The sequence below is a fragment of the Heteronotia binoei genome, chromosome 1 (assembly GCF_032191835.1).
Source record: "Heteronotia binoei isolate CCM8104 ecotype False Entrance Well chromosome 1, APGP_CSIRO_Hbin_v1, whole genome shotgun sequence".
In the NCBI taxonomy this organism is placed as follows: Eukaryota; Metazoa; Chordata; class Lepidosauria; order Squamata; family Gekkonidae; genus Heteronotia; species Heteronotia binoei.
In genome coordinates this window covers 220,656,463-220,674,984 of record NC_083223.1, presented here as the reverse complement: position 1 = coordinate 220,674,984, position 18,522 = coordinate 220,656,463, and the positions used below count along the sequence as shown (strand labels likewise).

The 18,522-nt window shown below is 42.0% G+C and overlaps 1 protein-coding gene across 1 annotated transcript in view; it reads right to left on the bottom strand.

The window, feature by feature from the left end:
• The window catches only part of TTC7A (tetratricopeptide repeat domain 7A), a 276,147-nt gene that overhangs the window by 72,068 nt on the left and 185,557 nt on the right, over positions 1-18,522 (bottom strand). Inside the window, exons 16-17 of the mRNA XM_060247872.1 lie at positions 10,612-10,728; positions 2,618-2,715 (exon numbers count right to left, since the gene is read on the bottom strand). Coding sequence (XP_060103855.1) covers positions 2,618-2,715; positions 10,612-10,728 — 215 coding nt within the window. The remainder of the gene's footprint in view (positions 1-2,617; positions 2,716-10,611; positions 10,729-18,522) is intronic.

Sequence of the window (18,522 nt, the reverse complement as noted above, 5' to 3'; positions counted from 1 at the left end):
TAAAACTGTCCGGTGCCAATTATTAATAGCTCTGACAGGATTTCTGGGAGTGTTACTGAGGGACGGAGGGAAGGTGACCGGGGAGAAATTTAAAGTGGTCGCCCTTCCGAGTAAAACCTCTGACCGGGTTCCTCACACCTACAAACTCATGCCAGTTTATTTCTTCATGTTATTTATAATTAATCTTTTTCAATGAGGTGGACTATATAATGTAAAAGTCAGTGCAATCAGTAGGATGAGGAGACATCTAATAAACAATATAATAGGACTAGGAGTGTAGAAACCCGAAACAAGGCACAAGTATTAAACATGACATGTTAAACAATGCAAGAAATGGTATTACATAAGTAAAAATATATACACTGAGAGCATGATAAAACATATGCCAAAAGATAATACTAGTATAATCCACAGTCCTGAGTCATTCTGTTATAATGCAGCCCTATTTCCTTTGTAAAAATGCCCTCCTTAACAATTCTGTTTTACAGAATTTTGGGGATGCCAGAAGTGTGGGGGTTTTCCTGATCTTACCAGGCAAGCAATTCCATAGGGTGGAGTCCACTACAGAGAATGCACATATGCAGGCAATTGTTGATACTGCCTATTTGCAGGGTAGCATTTGTAGGAGGGAGTGTTCAGACGCACAATGTTGACATGGTGAGGCACAGGGGAAGAGGCAGTCTTGAGGATATGAGGGACCAAGGCCATGACGGGCTTTGTATGGGATAGCTGGTATCTTTAACTACTGGGCAGCCAATGGAGTAACCACAGAACTGGTATAATATGCACGCTCCACCTAATTCCTGATAATAACCAAGGTGCAGCATTCTGTACCAACTGGCGTTTCTATGTTGATTTTGAGGGGAAACCTACACAGAGTGCATTACAGTATTCTAGTCTTGATGTCACCGTGGCATGGATCCAGGTGGCCAGATTGGCTAAGTCAGTGTAGAGTGCCATCCTCCAGGCTAAATTAAGTTAGAAAAAAGTCTTTTTTGCAGCTACATTATCTTGCTTCTCCAGAAGCAATGCTGGGTCCAGTATAACCCCTAAGTTTTTAACCAAGTCAGCAAGATCAGCTGAACCCCATCAAAAATGGGGTGCACAATGTCTATCAAGAGCTAAGGCTTCCACTCCAGCTTTATTTCCATGTTCTCATGGTTCAGTTTCAATTTGTTGACTCTCAGTCATTTAATCATAGCAGAAAGGAAGTAGCTCAAGACTTCTACCACATCCCTAGGAAATCTGGATACAAAAATATAGTGTTGGGTGTCATCAGCATATTGATGGCATTCAATTCCAAAACTACAAATGATTTCTCCTAAGGACTTTACATATTTATTTATTTATTTCTATTTATATCCTGCCCTCCCTGCAAACAGACTTAGAGATGTAATAGCACGGGGGAAAAGACTGCACACTGTGCAACCCTGTGGGACAAATCCCATACTGATGATAACTAGTCTCCAACAGCAATCCTTTGAGTCTGATCCGTAAAGAATTATTTAAACCAACCCAAAGCATATCCCCTGATACCTACTTCTGCCTCCAAATGTTTCAACAAGACCCTGTATCAAAGGCAGCAGATAAATCCAGTAGGAGCAACAAAGAAGCATGGCCTCTGTCTACATTTAGATGGAAGTAATTAACTAAAGATATTAGTGCAATCTCTGACCCATAGTCTGGCCTTAAGCCAGAATGAACAGGGCCCAGAGTACATGAGTTGACAGCATTGTGATTTTCTTTTACCTTACAATTTTAATTTGAGTGGTCTGCATGACCACATAAATCTCTAAGGCAGTCTTTCCCAAATGTCTGATAATTAAGGAATTTTTTTCTAAATTATAATTGGAGGCATGCTTAATAGTTAAAACCCAAAAATATTACTTTTAAAACATGTGCAAGGCTAAACTTAGCTGCCCGCAAAGGCTTCTCCTTTATCACTTCCATGTGGGAGTGGGAACAAGGTCTCTTATTGGGCTGTGTGAGAACACACATCCACGAAATGGAGCTGATGGCACTGTATTGTTCTGTGTCAATACGTGGAAAGTAGCCTATGGAATGGGTGATGTCACTTCTGATGATGTCAGGGGGTGTAGCCTAATATGCAAATGAGTTCCTGCTGGGTGTTTACTACAAAAAAGCCCTGATCACACTACATAACTCACTATGCTGGGCATACTTCTAACAGGAAGAAAACAAGCCTACAGTCATGACTTGTGCAGAGGCACAACAGGCAATCTCCTCTGAGTCTCTGCCTGTATTTCAGGAATGACTGAACGAGCCAATCAAACCTGATGCAGAGGCACAACAGAATTAGCCCCCCCCCCCCAGTAAAACTATGGGAAAGAGCCAATGCCTCAAACAGTGACTCATGTAGAAAAAAAGAAGGCAGGCTCTTCTGTGACATGTTATGTTGATACATATGAACTTTATCTCATCCGTTTATTTCTCATGGGCACATCACTGGGAATGAATGCCTAAGGCAAGAACTCTGTTTTCAGTTTTTGTGTGGGCAGTTGGTCTACCTTTGTTTTCAGTTCTTGTGTAGGAAAATGGTCTACTTGTTTGCACTGGAGTCTGGTCACAAGAAGCCTTAAAAATAAAACACTCTTACCAGAGTCGTTATCATGGGCATCAGGAAGTGTAAGATACATGCTGTTATGTTTCTTGACTGGCGGCACCTCAGTCACACTGCTTGCTTTCTCAGAATCACTGCAAGGGAATGACAACAGCAACAATGTGATAGATGGTGGCTTACAGAAAACAGAGGGTATTAGGCAGGCCTACAAAATGAGCATCAATCTGATCCAATTGCCACCAGCTCTGAAAGCAGAAACATCTGTGTGTGCAAGATAGCAGCTGTCAAAATATGCTGAAGGGAATGGTTTTGATGGGAACGGCTTGTGTCACTAGCAGCACCATTTGAGCCATTTTGACAAAGCAAACTGGCAAAGCAGGTGGTGGTAGTGGTGATGGCCACACTCAGAGCAATTTGGCACATTTCAGTATAAAAAAACTGTTTTCCACCTGCTAAAAATTGGGCTCTTCATTCCCTGCATGGCGGTGACAATTCTGTTTCTGCCTAGAATATAAAAATCAGAAAAATAGACTTGGAGTTCCAAAGGGTTCATGGTGGTGTATATGGATCTTCCACCCTCCATTTAGTCCCCATAACAACTCTTTGAGGTGTGTGTATACAGTGCCACCAAGTCAACTTATGTTGCCCCCAGTAAGGGACTTTCAAGGCAAGTGAGAAACAGAGGTGGTTTGCCATTGCCTTCTTCTGCAGAGTCTTCCTTGGTGGTATCCCTTCCAAGTACTGAGTCTGCTTAGCTTCCAAGATCTGACAAGATCAGGCTACACCATACTGCCTTCCCTTCTCCATGAGGTAGGTTAGGCTAAAAGATAGCAATTGGACAAAGGTTGCCCAATGAGGGTCATGGCTGTGGAGATTAGAACCTGAGTCTCTTAGGTCTTAGCCTGACATGCAAACGACTACACCATGCTAGCTCTCTCTTGCCGCCTTTAATCCTCATCAGAGGCTGTCCTATTTGGAAATTCCATGTGCTCTAGAATAAAATGCCCATTATTGTCATCTCTGTAACTGTATTCTGAGTGGCCTACAGTGCTAGAATAGAGAAATTTACTTCCATATAATTTGGAACCTCTTAAATCCTGGTGCCCAAGGAGACTGCCTAGTTTGCCTGTATGGCTGGATCAGTCCCGTGGGTCACCAGCTTGCCATATCTAATAGTAAACTAGCTGGCTCCTATGGCAAAATCAAAATACCAAGCTACCCACAAACAAGGAGAGGTCTATTCCTGCTTGGAGGCCACCTCAGGCCAGCAGAAAACATGATACTGTAAGTAATCAAAAGAAAAAAACCCTGTCTCATTAGATGTTGAGCTGAATATAAAAGATAACAAAAATGGTTGTAACTGTAGAGAACATCTGACAACAAGCTGCTTGTATAGATGTTCCAACTCCAGGAAGGGAAATTCCTGGAGATTTGGGATGCAGGCTGGGAAGGATGGGTTTGGAAGAGGAAAGGGACCACAGTAGGTTATAATGCCATAAAGTCCACATTCCAAAGCAGTCATCTTCTCCAGGGGAACTGATCTCTGTAGTCAGAATATCAGTTGAAATTCTGGAGGATTTCTAGGCCGCACTGGACTTATGCGTGTACCATGCCAAGCTTGGTATTGAGCAGGAACAGAGGTAGCAGGAACAGAGTTCCAGCTGGCTTGGTGTAAGAGGGTGTGGCCTAATATGCAAATGAGTTCCTGCTGGGCTTTTCTACAAAAAAGCCCTGGTATTTAAACATGAAAACCTGCTGCAGATCTATTCACTAAGCACCTTCACAAGAAGTCCTGGTGTTGTTACCTGGTTACAACTCATCTGCAAATGGGAAATGTTATTACCCAGAGCCAGGCCAGAACATTTAGGAAAGGGTTTTCCAAGAACCACAGCTTCCAGAAACGTTGGAACACAGCAGGCATGAATGAAACTACTAGCAAGCTTGCAATTGTTTAACTATTTAATAGAGGCTTTAGCAGTATATCGAACCCCGTGGCCATATATATACACACTGTGGCTAATAGCCACTGATGGACCTCTGCGCCATATTTTTATCTAACCCCCTCTTGGAGCTGTCTATGCTTGCAGTCGCCACCACCTCCTGTGGCAGTGAATTCCACATGTTAATCACCCTTTGGGTGAAGAAGTACCTCCTTTTATCCGTTTTAACCTGACTGCTCAGCAATTTCATCGAATGCCCACGAGTTCTTGTATTGTGAGAAAGGGAGAAAAGTACTTCTTTCTCTACTTTTTCCATCCCATGCATAATCTTGTAAACCCCTATCATGTCACCCCGCAGTTGACGTTTCTCCAAGCTAAAGAGTCCCAAGCGTTTCAACCTTTCTTCATAGGAAAAGTGTTCCAACCCTTTAATCATTCTAGTTGCCCTTTTTCCAATGCTATAATATCCTTTTTGAGGTATGGTGACCAGAACTGCACACAGTATTCCAAATGAGACCACACCATCGATTTATACAGGGACATTATGATACTGGCTGATTTGTTTTCAATTCCCTTTCTAATAATTCCCAGCATGGTGTTGGCCTTTTTTATTGCAATTGCTCACTGTCTTGACATTTTCAGTGAGTTATCTACCACGACCCCAAGATCTCTCTCTTGGTCAGTCTCTGCCAGTTCACACCCCATCAACTTGTATTTGTAGCTGGGATTCTTGGCCCCAATGTGCATTACTTTGCACTTGGCCACATTAAACCTCATCTGCCACGTTGACGCCCACTCACCCAGCCTCAACAGATCCCTTTGGAGTGCCTCACAATTCTCTCTGGTTCTCACCACCCTGAACAATTTAGTGTCATCTGCAAACTTGGCCACTTCACTGCTCACTCCCAACTCCAAATCATTAATAAACAAGTTAAAGAGCATGGGACCCAGTACTGAGCCCTGCGGCACCCCACTGCTTACCGTCCTCCACTGCGAAGACTGCCCATTTATACCCACTCTCTGCTTCCTATTAATTAGCCAGTTTTTGATCCACAAGAGGACCTGTCCTTTTACTTAACTCCATGACTCTCGAGCTTTCTAAGGAGCCTTTGATGAGGAACTTTATCAAAAGCTTTCTGGAAGTCAAGGTAAACAACATCTATTGGGTCTCCTTTGTCCACACTGCAGTCCTAAGCTCTGCTCATGACCTGAGTTCGATCCCTGGTGAAAACTGGGTTTTCAGGTAGCCGGCTTGAAGTTGACTCAGCCTCCCATTCTTCCAAGGTTGGTAAAATGAGTACCCAGCTTGCTGAGGGGAAAGTGTAGATGACTGGGGAAGGCAATGGCAAACTACCCCATAAGAAGTCTGCCGTGAAAACGTTGTGAAAGCAACGTCACCCCCGAGTCGGAAACGACTGGTGCTTGCACAGGGAACCTTTGCTTTCCTTAGCAGTATACATCCAATATTTAACTGTTTAACAGGGAAGCCAGCCCTTGCCCCCAAGAAAGAAAAATAGCCCAGTTTAGCATTTGAACTATCAGTTGTCTGAGAAATTAACATACATTACCTCTTAAATATTTACAACAGTTCCATAAGGTAAAAAGGTAAAGGCAGTCCCCTATACAAGCATCGAGTCATTACCAACCATAGCAGCAGCCCAATTTCTCCCTTCTGTCCTATGGGCTAATAGGATAGAATTGACTCTGTGGGGTGATGTCACATCATGACATTTTCTTGGCAGACTTTTGCCATGGGGTGGTTTGCCACTGCCTTCCCCAGTCATCTACACTTTACCCCCAAGCAAGCTGGGTACCCATTTTACTGACCTTGGAAGGATGGAAGGCTGAGTTAACCTTGAGCTGGCTACCTGAACCCAACTTCTGCTGGGATCAAACTCAGGTCATATGCAGAGTTTGGACTGCAGTACTGCATCTTACTACTCTGTGCCATGGGGCTCCATAAGGTAGGTTAGTATGATTGTCCCTATAATGCAAATAGGAAGGGAGGAGAGGGAAGGAGAGAGAGAAGCTAGCCTAAAGCCACTGTTTGGAGAATAAGGATTTGAACTGGGGACCTCTGAGCTACTATGACACAACCATTCTATAATAAAGCAGAGATTTGGAAAAAAATAAAAAAACCCACCAACAATATCAGAATGGTTTGATAAGATTTAGAAAATAATTGTAATGTTAAACTAACATATAATACTTGAGTACAAAGAGTGATGGATTCTGGAGCAAATAAATTCTGTGGTCTATATTTATAACGTACTGAAATTCTAGGATGGAATCTGCACATATGAATTCTTGGTATGCTATAACATATTATGCTAAACTAGCATGAAAACAGATTTGGTTGTGAGAATTTATTGTCTAATAGAAAATAATTGAATCTATATCTATAATTGTGGATCATTGTATTCTCATACAAATTTTTGTTATTTTTGAAAAAATATCAGTCTGGACCTGTTTTTATCATTGGCTGTTCTGTCACCATACATCAGCTTTATAATACCTCCATATAACCTAGCCTAGGTATCGCCAACCTTTTTGACCATGTGGGCACCGTTGGAGTTCTGACATAGCGTGGTGAGAACAACCACGAAATGTTTGTCACAAGAGGCAGAGCCAACCACAGAATTGCTGGGAATGTGGTTATGTATATTTCTAACAGTAACTATACAACATTTCAGGCACAAATTCTGTTTAACAGGATGCCTTTTAATCTGCACAGCCAATCAGAAGTCCTGCTGAGCAAAAGCTCCAGCTAGCACCTCCCACTTTCTAAAAGTACCAGGAAAAGTGTTGGTAGGTACCATGGTGCCTATGGGCACCACACTGGAGACTCCAACCAAGATTCTTCTTTGCCGGCTGTGCAAATGTCCAGAAATGTTTCATCATTATGATGTTCACAACTAAAAGGAAAAGTGTCTTACAGGATGGCAAAAACAAGAGGGAAACCATTCATTAAATTTGTCCTACATTCTTCTTTGGAAAGCTGCCTTCTCGCTGCAGATCAAGAGCCACAGTGATCTTGATGCTGAGGTTTACTTTGACATATGCCTGCAACTGATGCTGTTACTGTAAACATATTCAAGAAGCAAGAGGAAATGATTAAGCTCTTAGAGCATTCTCCCTTTGCCATTCTTGCCTTGTCTCTGCTGGTCAATAGTGTGCTGACTATAGTTTGGGGTGCAAAAGCTGGAAAAATATCTCCCCCTCCATGCCTCTTGGAGTCTCCAAGAGACGTGGACTGGCAGGGCAACCCTTTATCTGGGTCAGGCTGCAGTGGAAGCCTGATGTCTCCATTCTATCCTATGGACCCATAGTGCAGAAGGGAGAGATTGGGCTGCTGCTAGAGAAGGGGTTTTAAACTTTAAAACTTTAAATTCCATTCTACCCTATGGGCCCACAGGACACAATGGAGAGACTGGGCCACCACTACGGCACTACACTAAAGAAGGGGTTTTAAAATTTAAACCCCTTCTCTGGGGTTGTGCCATAGCAGCAGCCCAATTTCTCCCTTCTGTCCTATGGGCCAACAGGATAGACTGGACTTCATTCTATCCTATAGGCCCATAGGTTATAATTGGTTATCAGTGTGAAGGGAGGGGTAATGCAAGTTGTTAGCCTTGGCTCAGGTGCCAAACAGTTTAGGTCCAGCCCTGACCTCAGGAGTCATGTAGCTGGGATAATTTGTTCATATGTAGGGCCTTTCTTGAATCATATAGACATCTTCAGCGTCAAAGTACTGTTCGAGTGGATAGTTTTTCACACAAAAATGTTGCTTAAATATATAGTGCAGTCACATTTTTATGATGAAGTACAATATCCCTGTATTTCCCATCTAACATAAGGGAGGGTATGTACAAAGAACCGTTATCAAGTAATTACATATTTTTAATTAATGGTTTGCTTCTAACTAATCTACATATTAATTGATTAAATTGACACATAACACAAATTTAGCAAAGGTGCCTTTTGAAGACCTTGAAGGAAGGAAGGAGTTTCCTCTTCAGCATGTGATTGCTCACAATTTAATAAACAACCCTGGCACTCATTCTGAGAAAAGACCGTCAATCACTCCCATTTTCTGTTTCATCCATTATGGGTTGCTTTTAAAAGAAATCATTAACAGCAACTGGTCTATGGGCTGGATTCTGATGGAAGGGACATTGTACCTTAGCTGGGAGTTGTACCAGAAGACCTGATATGATTCTGTGCTTGCCATTCTCCAAATGAGGCTTGACTAGTATTATTTCCCAGGCTCTGGTTCCTATAAAGTTGGCTGGTTATATGACACTGTCCCCTCCTAGTTTCCAACTGGTATAAAGTAACATCGCCTTCATTTGCTCAGTAGTTTCTGCAAATTTCAGGTCTCTTGCTCATGCACCTATATATAGAATTAGGCAGGAATCCTGGACCCACTTACATGCTCATAAATCTCCCTGACCTCTGTAGGATTTACAAACATTTAAGTGAGTATAGAATTGCAACTTTACATGCTTAACATTTTTTCATTCCTTTAAAAAAATGACCAAAGATGATCTTTAACCTTAATGTAGTACTCTTGCTCAGACAGCCTTGTAGGTGAGTCCACAATAGCCACAAGGCCCCCAATCCATTCAAAAACCTACCTGGCCATGCATGCCTATGATCACTGCAGAAGTGATCGCACTTCTGGAACTAATAATTTGTTTAAATAAAGCATCCCTGATTCAGTATGTGGAGGCAGGGCCTGCTCTATGATTTTGTGGGTCCTAGATAGGAGGTTCCACATACATGATGGGGTAGGGCGGGATATAAATCGAATAAAATAAAATAAAATAAAAATAAATAAATGATGGCAGTGGCATCTTTGTGGTGGCACCAATGACTCTAGTAGCATCTCCATTTCTGTCAATTGAGAACAGCTGGTGCTTATACTGCCAAGGAATGAACAAGGGCAGTTGAACTGCTTTTTAGGGCTGATTCCGCACTCACCTTGCTCCAGGGCAGGCTTCTGTTTCTGGGCGGAGCAAGCTAGCAATTTTGCACCAGTTGCTGCACACCACCTTTTTTTTCAGGTTTACACTGCGATGTGGCAAATCGTGGTTTTGCCTTGAACAAAATGGCGGCGTGGAGCAACTGGTGCGAAATCATCAGCTTGCTCCACCCAGAAACAGAAGCCTGCCCTGGAGCAAGATGAGTGTGGAATCAGCCTAAGTATATGATGCCTCTCCAGAAAGTTGCTTGAGGTTGCCAAGAAAGTAAAAACATTGCAAGAAAACCATATAACAACAGCAGAGAAACAAGCCACAAAAAGCCACAACATAAAAACAAGCCAGGGGGTAAAAAAGTGTAAAACAATGTTTGGAACTTATCTTGATATTCGTAAAATAGTCCTCAAGTTAGAAGAAAACCAGAAAAAGAGCTTTAAAATACAGAATCTCTCAGCTAGAGATGCCAGACCCACCCCCTTGGGGGCAGAGGTCTCTCACTTTCAGCCCCTTTCTCTGTGCTGCCAGGCAGCTGACTGGTGGGAGGAATTACCCCCTCAAAAGGGAGGAATGCTGGTTGGAAATTAATCTGACATTCCTACATGACCCGGAAGTGATGTAGGCATGTTGGAAACATTGAGAGACAATACTCTGGTTTTTAGGTAGAAGCTAATTCTACCATAGAGTTTTGCTCAAAAACCAGAGCATCATCCCCAACATTCCCATAACACTTCTGGGTCTTGACTGCTAGTGTTGTACACTGCTTCTTTAAGAGACTAATCCCAAAGGAGAGACACAATTCATTTCCCTGCTACTATGATGCAGGACTGCTGGTTCTATACAAACTGTTCCAGAATAGGCCAGGACACTCTTGGACCTTTCTTTTTGCAAGCCAAGTTATCTGCCCTGAAGTTCAGTATTAAATAATAAACCAGTAAGGTAAGGGTGTTTGTTGTTACTCCACTATACAATATTTGGCAACAAGGATGAGACCCACCATTTAGTCATGAAAGTCCCCATTTATACCCTGAAGTGATTTAGCCCACATAATAGGTTTACCGCTGCATCAAGAATTAGGCCTAACTGCAGTTCTACTTAAAGGAAAGCCTACCTGTGCTGTGAAACACTATATAGCGTCTGCCACAGATGCAACATGTGCCTGCAGGTCACTAAAGCCTCTTCTGGTCCTTTATGCACCAACTCCAGCTTCACTTTGGTGAAGAGTAAGCTGTAAAATCAAAAAAGAAACATAGCCACCATTATGTTCATGATATTTCTATCTGTTGCATGTAAGCAGTGCCAGATTAAACCCTGTGGAAGCCCCTAGGCAGTCAAAATCTTGTGGGGGGGGGGGTCACAAATTATCTCAGAGTCTGAGCACCCGCCCCACCACCCATGCCCCCCACTGCAGCCTGCAGGCACCTTCTTAAAAGCCCTTTTTACTAAGCTGTGGGGGAGAGGCAAAGGGAGGCAAACTTGGCAACAATGCCTGCAGCCGCCATACCAGGCAAGTTGGGCAAAGAACGGCTCAGTTGCTGGCTGCATGTGCAGGCTGGAAGGGCTGCAAGCGGGGGGGAAACCAAGGGGGAGCTGGTCCGGTGCCCCTGAAGGCGTGGGGGCACAGAGGCCAGTGCCTACTTGGTCTAATTGTTAATCCAGCTCTGCATGTAAATTGTTGTGTCACACCTTCTCATGGCCTCAAACTGGGTCCCCTTCTTTACAACCTACGTAGACTTTCCCCTGTGGACTTTATGGCATTATACCCTGCTGAGGTCCCTCCCATCCCTAAACCTCGCCTCCCCCAGGTTCCATTTCCAAATCTCCAGGAATTTCTTAATACACTATTGGCAATCTTAGGTGCAGCCTGTCTCCCAGCAACTATACCTGCCTTGGAGAGGTGTCACTCTCAGCTACCCCTTTTGCTTGGGAGGTCCTTCACCTTTCTAGCCTGCCCCACACCTTCAGGAACTCACCAGGCTTGGCCAACCCCTGGGCTATACCACCCCTTCTGCCTATGGGCTCTTTTTCTGCCCTTCCTTCTGGTAGCTTCTCCTGGACAGCACGAGGTCTTACAGGCCTATTGCCCACAGGTTTTCCCTATGTCAGGGACTCTGGTGGTTCCAGCAGTGCTGTCTCCTCTCTGAACATTCCCAGGCTGTCCTGTTCTCAGCCACTTCCATGCTCCTCTTTCCTCCACTGTCCAGAGCCTTCTTGAGCTCCTAAAGTTCTGTTTCTGGTATACTTAATACATAGTGAACTACAATTCTTTTGCAAAAAACATAGTGAACTATTTTGGATGAGGAATTTAGATCACAATGGGCCACAGTTTTGAACAAATGTTCACTTGACCTCATGTTATTAATCATCAAAAGATCAGTAGCGGAAGTTATTAAAACTAAAACGGAAATAGAGACCATTGTAACTAGTTTAAAGGAGAAAGCATCACAGAATGTTTTTGGTACTAGTTTGCAAGATTTGACAGCCAAGGTTAAACAATTTGAGAATCAATTTAAAGAACTTAAAGTTAAAAAGTTCCAAAGAGATACCTTGGATTATGAGCAGTCTTAGGTGTATAATTGGTGGGCTCCTCAGACCACTAAGAAACGTGTAACTTGGGCTGATGGTTGGTCTGAGCCTGACACATCAGAAGGGGGAGGATTCTGTTGTTTTCTCAGGGGATGAAGGCACATCTGTAAGAGGGTATGAGCTGAGAAATCCAAGACCTAGGGCCCCTCCTTATTTTCAGAAGCGCCCCCCAAGAGCAAGAAAACAAACTTGATAATTAATTTATCCTCTTACCTGCTCTCAGATCTTAAGATGCGGGTTTTAAGTCTAGGTTTGGGATACGTACCAGGAAAAGTTTCCTGTTTGGCTTCAGGGAAAAGCTGACATGAACAAATGGTTGCTTAAGCAGGAAATGCGGTGGATTTTTAAACTGGATTCTCTGATGCCTAATGGTCTTAACAGTGACTGGGACTTGTGTTTTTTGTAATTAAATTGTTTTTTGAAATTAAATTGTAGTTCACTATGTTTTTTGCAAAAGAATTGTAGTTCACTATGTATTAAGTATACCGCTGTAAACTCTGTGTCTGTGACCTTAAGAAATTCTCAACACCTGTGGTTTATAAGTGCATTATGGTCAATTTCCTATTGCCGTCATTTGTCTGTTGAATGTCGGAGCGTTGGTCTCCAATATGAATTGTTTTAGTCATTTCTGAAGGTATTTACAAGTATTATGTATTGTATTTTCAGAAATTGTAGTGTTTATGTATTAGTGATTTTTAACTTTTATCTATGCAGCTTGTTGAAGCCTCACGTGAAACAGAGCATTTAGCGCATCCCTGTTGCGTCTTATTGCCTTGCTGCATTCCATCCAGATATTGGCTAACAGAGAAGAATTGGAGCATTGGACTCTGTTTCCACGGCATTGCACACTACTTCCCGACTTCAGTTTCAAGAGACAGACTGTCGGATATCAATATAGGAATGGTTGTTTCGGGAGTAGTTTTTCTTTGCATTTTGTGATACACTGTATTTTCTATGAATAATTTGCTATATAAATAATTGAATTTCTAAGTATTTGAGGTTGATTTAACATGGATGGCTGTGTGGCTTTCTCCTCCTGCCCAAAAGCGGATTGGCAACCCTATCTCCAATATTGTTCCTGTGGGTCAGTGGATTTTCATGAACAGTATAAGGAGCAGTAAAACGACCTGCCTTTTACTGATAGAAACCAGGGCTTGAACTCTAACAATATACTTGTGATTGCCTAGCAATGGCCACTGAGGCTGTTTGTTTCTTAAAGCTATAGGTGCTGCTGCACCTTTTTTAAGATTTCAGAATTTTCTGTGAACCTGAGGCTTATATCAGGTTCTAGAAAGATCTATTTTGTCAGACCATGGCCCCAATCTCTGGATTTAAATATCCACAGATAGGGCCATGTCGAGAATTAAGTGTACTGATATTCTAAATAGGTCAATGCATGTAGGCTCTTCTCTGCTTTTCATTGCAATGAAAATGTCTTTATATTCACCATGGGAAAGCTTTTTTAGGTGAATATGCAACATTCAAAGATACTAACCTGGGTAATTCTCTTTCAAGAGTTCAATATTCACTGCACTGTATACAAATTCAAATACAGTACATTAATTTAGCATCCACACAAGAAGGGTATGAATAGGCAGAAAGAAGTGGAAGCAATGATGTCAAATGCTTTAAGGGCCACTTTCAGCATCTCATTTTATTAAGAACATGAAGTGATCAGCCCCAGGCACATCAGTACAACTTTTGAATAGAAGACTGTTTATTTTACTGGTGAGACATCAATGTGGAAATGTTTTTCCCACTATATGTAGCACAGTGATACAGCCAATGTATAACAATTTTCATTTACTGAGGCTCTTAAATCAAATAATACATATTAAATGAAAATATAACATTGAACTTCGGATAAAGAATTTGTATTAAATAATTTCTTTAATTTCATGGAAATAATTTCTTCTTGCATCTGATCAACTGATCACCAATTCACAAAAACTTATGCAGAAAATCTTGTTATTCTTTCAGGTGCTCTTGTTTAACTTTACTCCAGCAGACTAATACAGCTGCCATTATGGAATCAGTGAAAATATTATTAGTATGGAACCCAATCACACCCTTAAAATTAGCTACCATCAAGATGTAACAAGACAGAGATAAGAGACCCACCCTCCCGTTATTTTAGAAAATAAACTCAAAACCCATTTGTTAAAAAAGAAAAGTTATCTTATTTAAAATGTGTTATTTTTTCTTACTGTATGCCACTAAGAGAGAGATGCTAAATAGGGATGCTGTGAATTTCGTCATGAATATATTCAACAGCTGAACTTAGTGTTTTCAAATGTGTCAATCGCCTAGTCAATTTGCTTCATGTTGAACAGTCACAAATGCCTACCAAACTCCTTAGCACTAGGTTTTTTACAGAACTGAAACACAATAGTTGAAAAATCAGGTCTCTACTCGTGACTGGTGAGCAGGATGCAAAGCAAACTAGTGGATGTTGAAGCATCCCTAATTCAAAGTAAGTCTGCTCAGAATCCTACTCCTCTATTCAATAGGTCTCAATGAAAGTGTTTTTTACAGTTGCACTGTAAGTTCTTCCATCTTATCATGTATACCCTGGCACATACACTTAGTTAATTTCAGGAGGCTTATAGGGTTTCTTCCACTATGGGGGAGCTGGTGTTGGGTAGTTACACACAAGTTCTTTTCAAGTGGCAGCACTGAAAAACAAATTTTGTTTCAAAAGGCTTATACTGTCCAGTGTTAACTGAAGTAAAAGTATTTACCTTTATTCTTTGCAAAGGGCTCTTTATGGACTTGTCTGTTTTGTTCAATTGCCCTTTTAAAAAAATCATATCAGGTTGCATATTGGGAACTATAAGCACAATGAATTTGTAGGGGTGGATTTTATCTATCCTGCCCCCAAGAACCTATTATAACCACTGCAATCTAATGCTGAAGGCTGGGGGAAACTCATGGATAAATATATTTCTTGGTATATTAACAAGGCCTTCATTCGTGTCTGTCATTCCTGTTTAATTCATTTACCTTTATCTGGCCTCAGGGCTTCTTCATATTTGCTCATATTCTCCTGTTTCTTAAACAAGAACACTTATCCTATGTCACCTCTCATATTTCAGAACTAAAACTCATGGCTTCTATAAGCCTCTCTCAAATCTTCTTCACTGCATTATTTTGGGGAGGAGGGGGAAGCATTCAAAGAAGCATCAGTATTTGCATGGCGGGGGGAGACACGAAAGGAAGTACAGCTGTTAGTAGTGCCTTGTTGCACATTTTAAGAATCACTGGATCTTGAATTACTTTTTCTGAACTCCTTTACAATGTAACATTGGCAAAGACGTAATATATTATGAGAGGATTTAGGGCAAGTCCTTGAATATAATGTTTTTGCTGTTGCAACTCAAGTCTTTAGTTCCACTGATGGCATTACTGTAGACCCGCTCTATTTATGAATTTGACACATGATTTGTGGTCTGCAGGATGTGGCCAGTATTGAGCACGTGATCTCTTTGCGCGTTGGGAAAAGGAAAGCAGAAATGAGCAACCTGGACCTGCATCCTGCTTCTCAGGACTCTGTCTACATGGGGAGGCAATATGCACTCTCAGTGACTAGGACAATGCCCATTTTGCCTATCTGGCTAGGTGACTTGAAACAGCACCCACCTCGCCTGCCAGCCAGGCAAGCTTGGTTGCCACTGCTGCACTGCATATGACTTTCCTGAGCCGGACCTTCCTCCATGAAGGTTGTGAGGTCCTTTCCAAGGCCATTTTGACCTACTGGTCTACCATTCACAGTGATCCCAGGAACAGAAGTCTTGTAAATGGTGAGGATCTACTGTATAGCAACACACAGGAGTGAACTGTAAGTAGGATTGCCTGGCCCCAGCGCTAACCCTCCAAAAGAACTGGGGAGCAGAACCTAGCATACCAGCATTGTGCCAACATGCTTATGCCACTTCCAGTTAAAACGTGAAGTGACATAGGGGATGCTCTAGCTAGCATTTGTGGGGGGGAACCCTATAGTTTTGTCATAGAGTTTTTGTGAAATGCTACAGCCACTCCATGTCACTTATGATTTTAACCAGAAGTAGCATAAGCATGCCAGCACAATGCCGGTGCAACGTAAGCACACTGGTACAACACTAGCATACAATTGTTCACACACACATACATTTCCTTCAGTTGGCACCTGAGATGCCTGCAGACAACAAGAAGGAAGGCTGAGAGGTGTAAGAGCTTTTCTTTTTTTAAAAAATACAGCTGTGCTGAAAATGGAATATATTTGAGGCACAATCATCTGACAAATTGCATTTGGTTACTTGGAAGATAGTCTCCTTCCACCTATGTCCTCCCATGATAGCGTCATTCCACAGGAATAATGAAGTTGTCACTCAACAGCAGAAGGCTGGTGACAATAAGAGACAAAGCTTTTACAAGAGATGGTTCTAGTGATGAGAATGACCATAGATTTAATCCCTCCGGGTTAGAATTCTTTTAACAGGATAGAAATATATACAGTCCCAAAGATTTAAGCAGACACAGTGATCAGAAAATACCTTTTAATTTAAAATGGGTCGTTTACATGTTCTGAAACATCTTACTGTAAACAGAGCTGTCTGTCTGGTGCTTTTTGGACAGTCTCCCAATTTTATGAGAACTGCTTATCTGCATTGGCATTCAGAAGTCCCAGTTATATGGGTGAAAGCCTATTTAATGGGAAATACCCATGAGGCTGTTTCCATCCATGTGGTTGCGTTATTTACATATCAACTGAGTTCAAAGGAGTTCCCTACAAATAAGTGTTTTTGTAGCTTGATAGAGCAAAAGAGACAATACAAGGCAGCATTCTTAATGTGTGTGTATGAAGTGCCTTCAAGTTGCTTTCAACTTACAGTGACCCTATGAATTAATGTCCTCCAAAATTTTCTACTGTTAACAGCCTTGATCAGGTCTTGCAAACTAAGGGCCTTGACTTCCCTAATAGAGTCAAACTATTGCATGTTAGGTCTTTCTCTTTTCCTGCTGCCTTCAACTTTTTCTAGTATTATTGTCTTTTACAATGACTCTTGTCTTCTCATGATGTGGTCTCATGACCAAAGTATGATAACCTCCGTTTAGGCATTTTAGCTTCTAGGGAGAGTTCAGGCTTCTAGGGAGAGTTGACCTACAACGCACTTATTTGTCTTTTTGGTGATCCATGGTATCAATAAAGCTCTCATCCAAAACCACATTTCAAATGAATCGTTTCTTCCAGTCAGCTTTCTGGCATTTTCTCACCTCTGCCTTCTTGTTGCGGCCTGACCTAGCCACAGTAATCCATGCAATGGACACCTCCAGGATATACTGTAACTCGCTCTTGCTGGCCTGCCCTTGAGACTGACACAGAAGCTCCAACTAGATCCAGAATGCAGTGGTGTGAGTCCTGACAGGTATGCCATGGATGGCACATAAACAACCTGTGCTGCACCAGTTACATTGGCTCCAGTGAAGTACTGAGTTTTTCATGTTGACCTTTAATGCATTGTATGGTCTTGGGCCTGCATACCTTTGAGACAACCTCCTCTGGTATGTCCCCAGGAGAGCATTATGTTTCATTGAGAACAATCTACTGGTGATCCCTGGCCTCAAAGATGGCTGTCCTCAACCAGAACCAGGGCTTTTTTGATCCTTGCTCCAACTTGGTGGAGCTCTGTGCCAAATACTACCAGGGCCCTGTGGGACTTAATGCAACTCTTCAGGACCTATAAGGCACAGATGTTCCACCAGGCTTTTGGTTGAGAACAGCAATGGTTCCCATCGTGGCTGGCACCCCCCTTTTTTCTCCCATCTTTTTTGCTTTGGCCTCCTTCTCGCCCTGCTCGCGAGATGGTGACACAGTCTAGAGCAAGTTCAGGGCTGAATTAGAAATGTCATCCAGAGACTATTTAATAATACAGGAAAGACTGTTTTATTAATTTTAATACTGTTATATTGATGTTTTTAACTCCTGTTGTATATCGCCCAGAGTCCTATGCACTCAGGGATTGGGTGATTCATAAATTCAAAATATAAATAAATATTTGGTAAACATACATTTTTCATCTGGATATTTTCTGAACTCTTGCCACTGCTCCCTTTGTGTAACCCCTTGCAGGAACTAGCAATTTCCAGGCATCCACAATAACAACAATAATATGACATTGTGCTTCACTGTTGTTTGTGCAGGTAGGCACAACTGCATTGTATTATCTTGTTGGTATTGTACCTACATGGTACAAAGAAGCTGTCTAAAACCAGCCAAGGATATAACAGATTACATTGAAAAGATCTGGAATTGTACCTGGAGTGCAGATCAGTCACTGGGGGTGGGGAGAAGGATGACACAAAAACCATGTTGGGAAGAATCAATCACAACTTTATTGATTACAGGTTTCTCAGGTCTAGGCTGGGAACAATGGGTATGGTTGACAGCCCAGCTGCT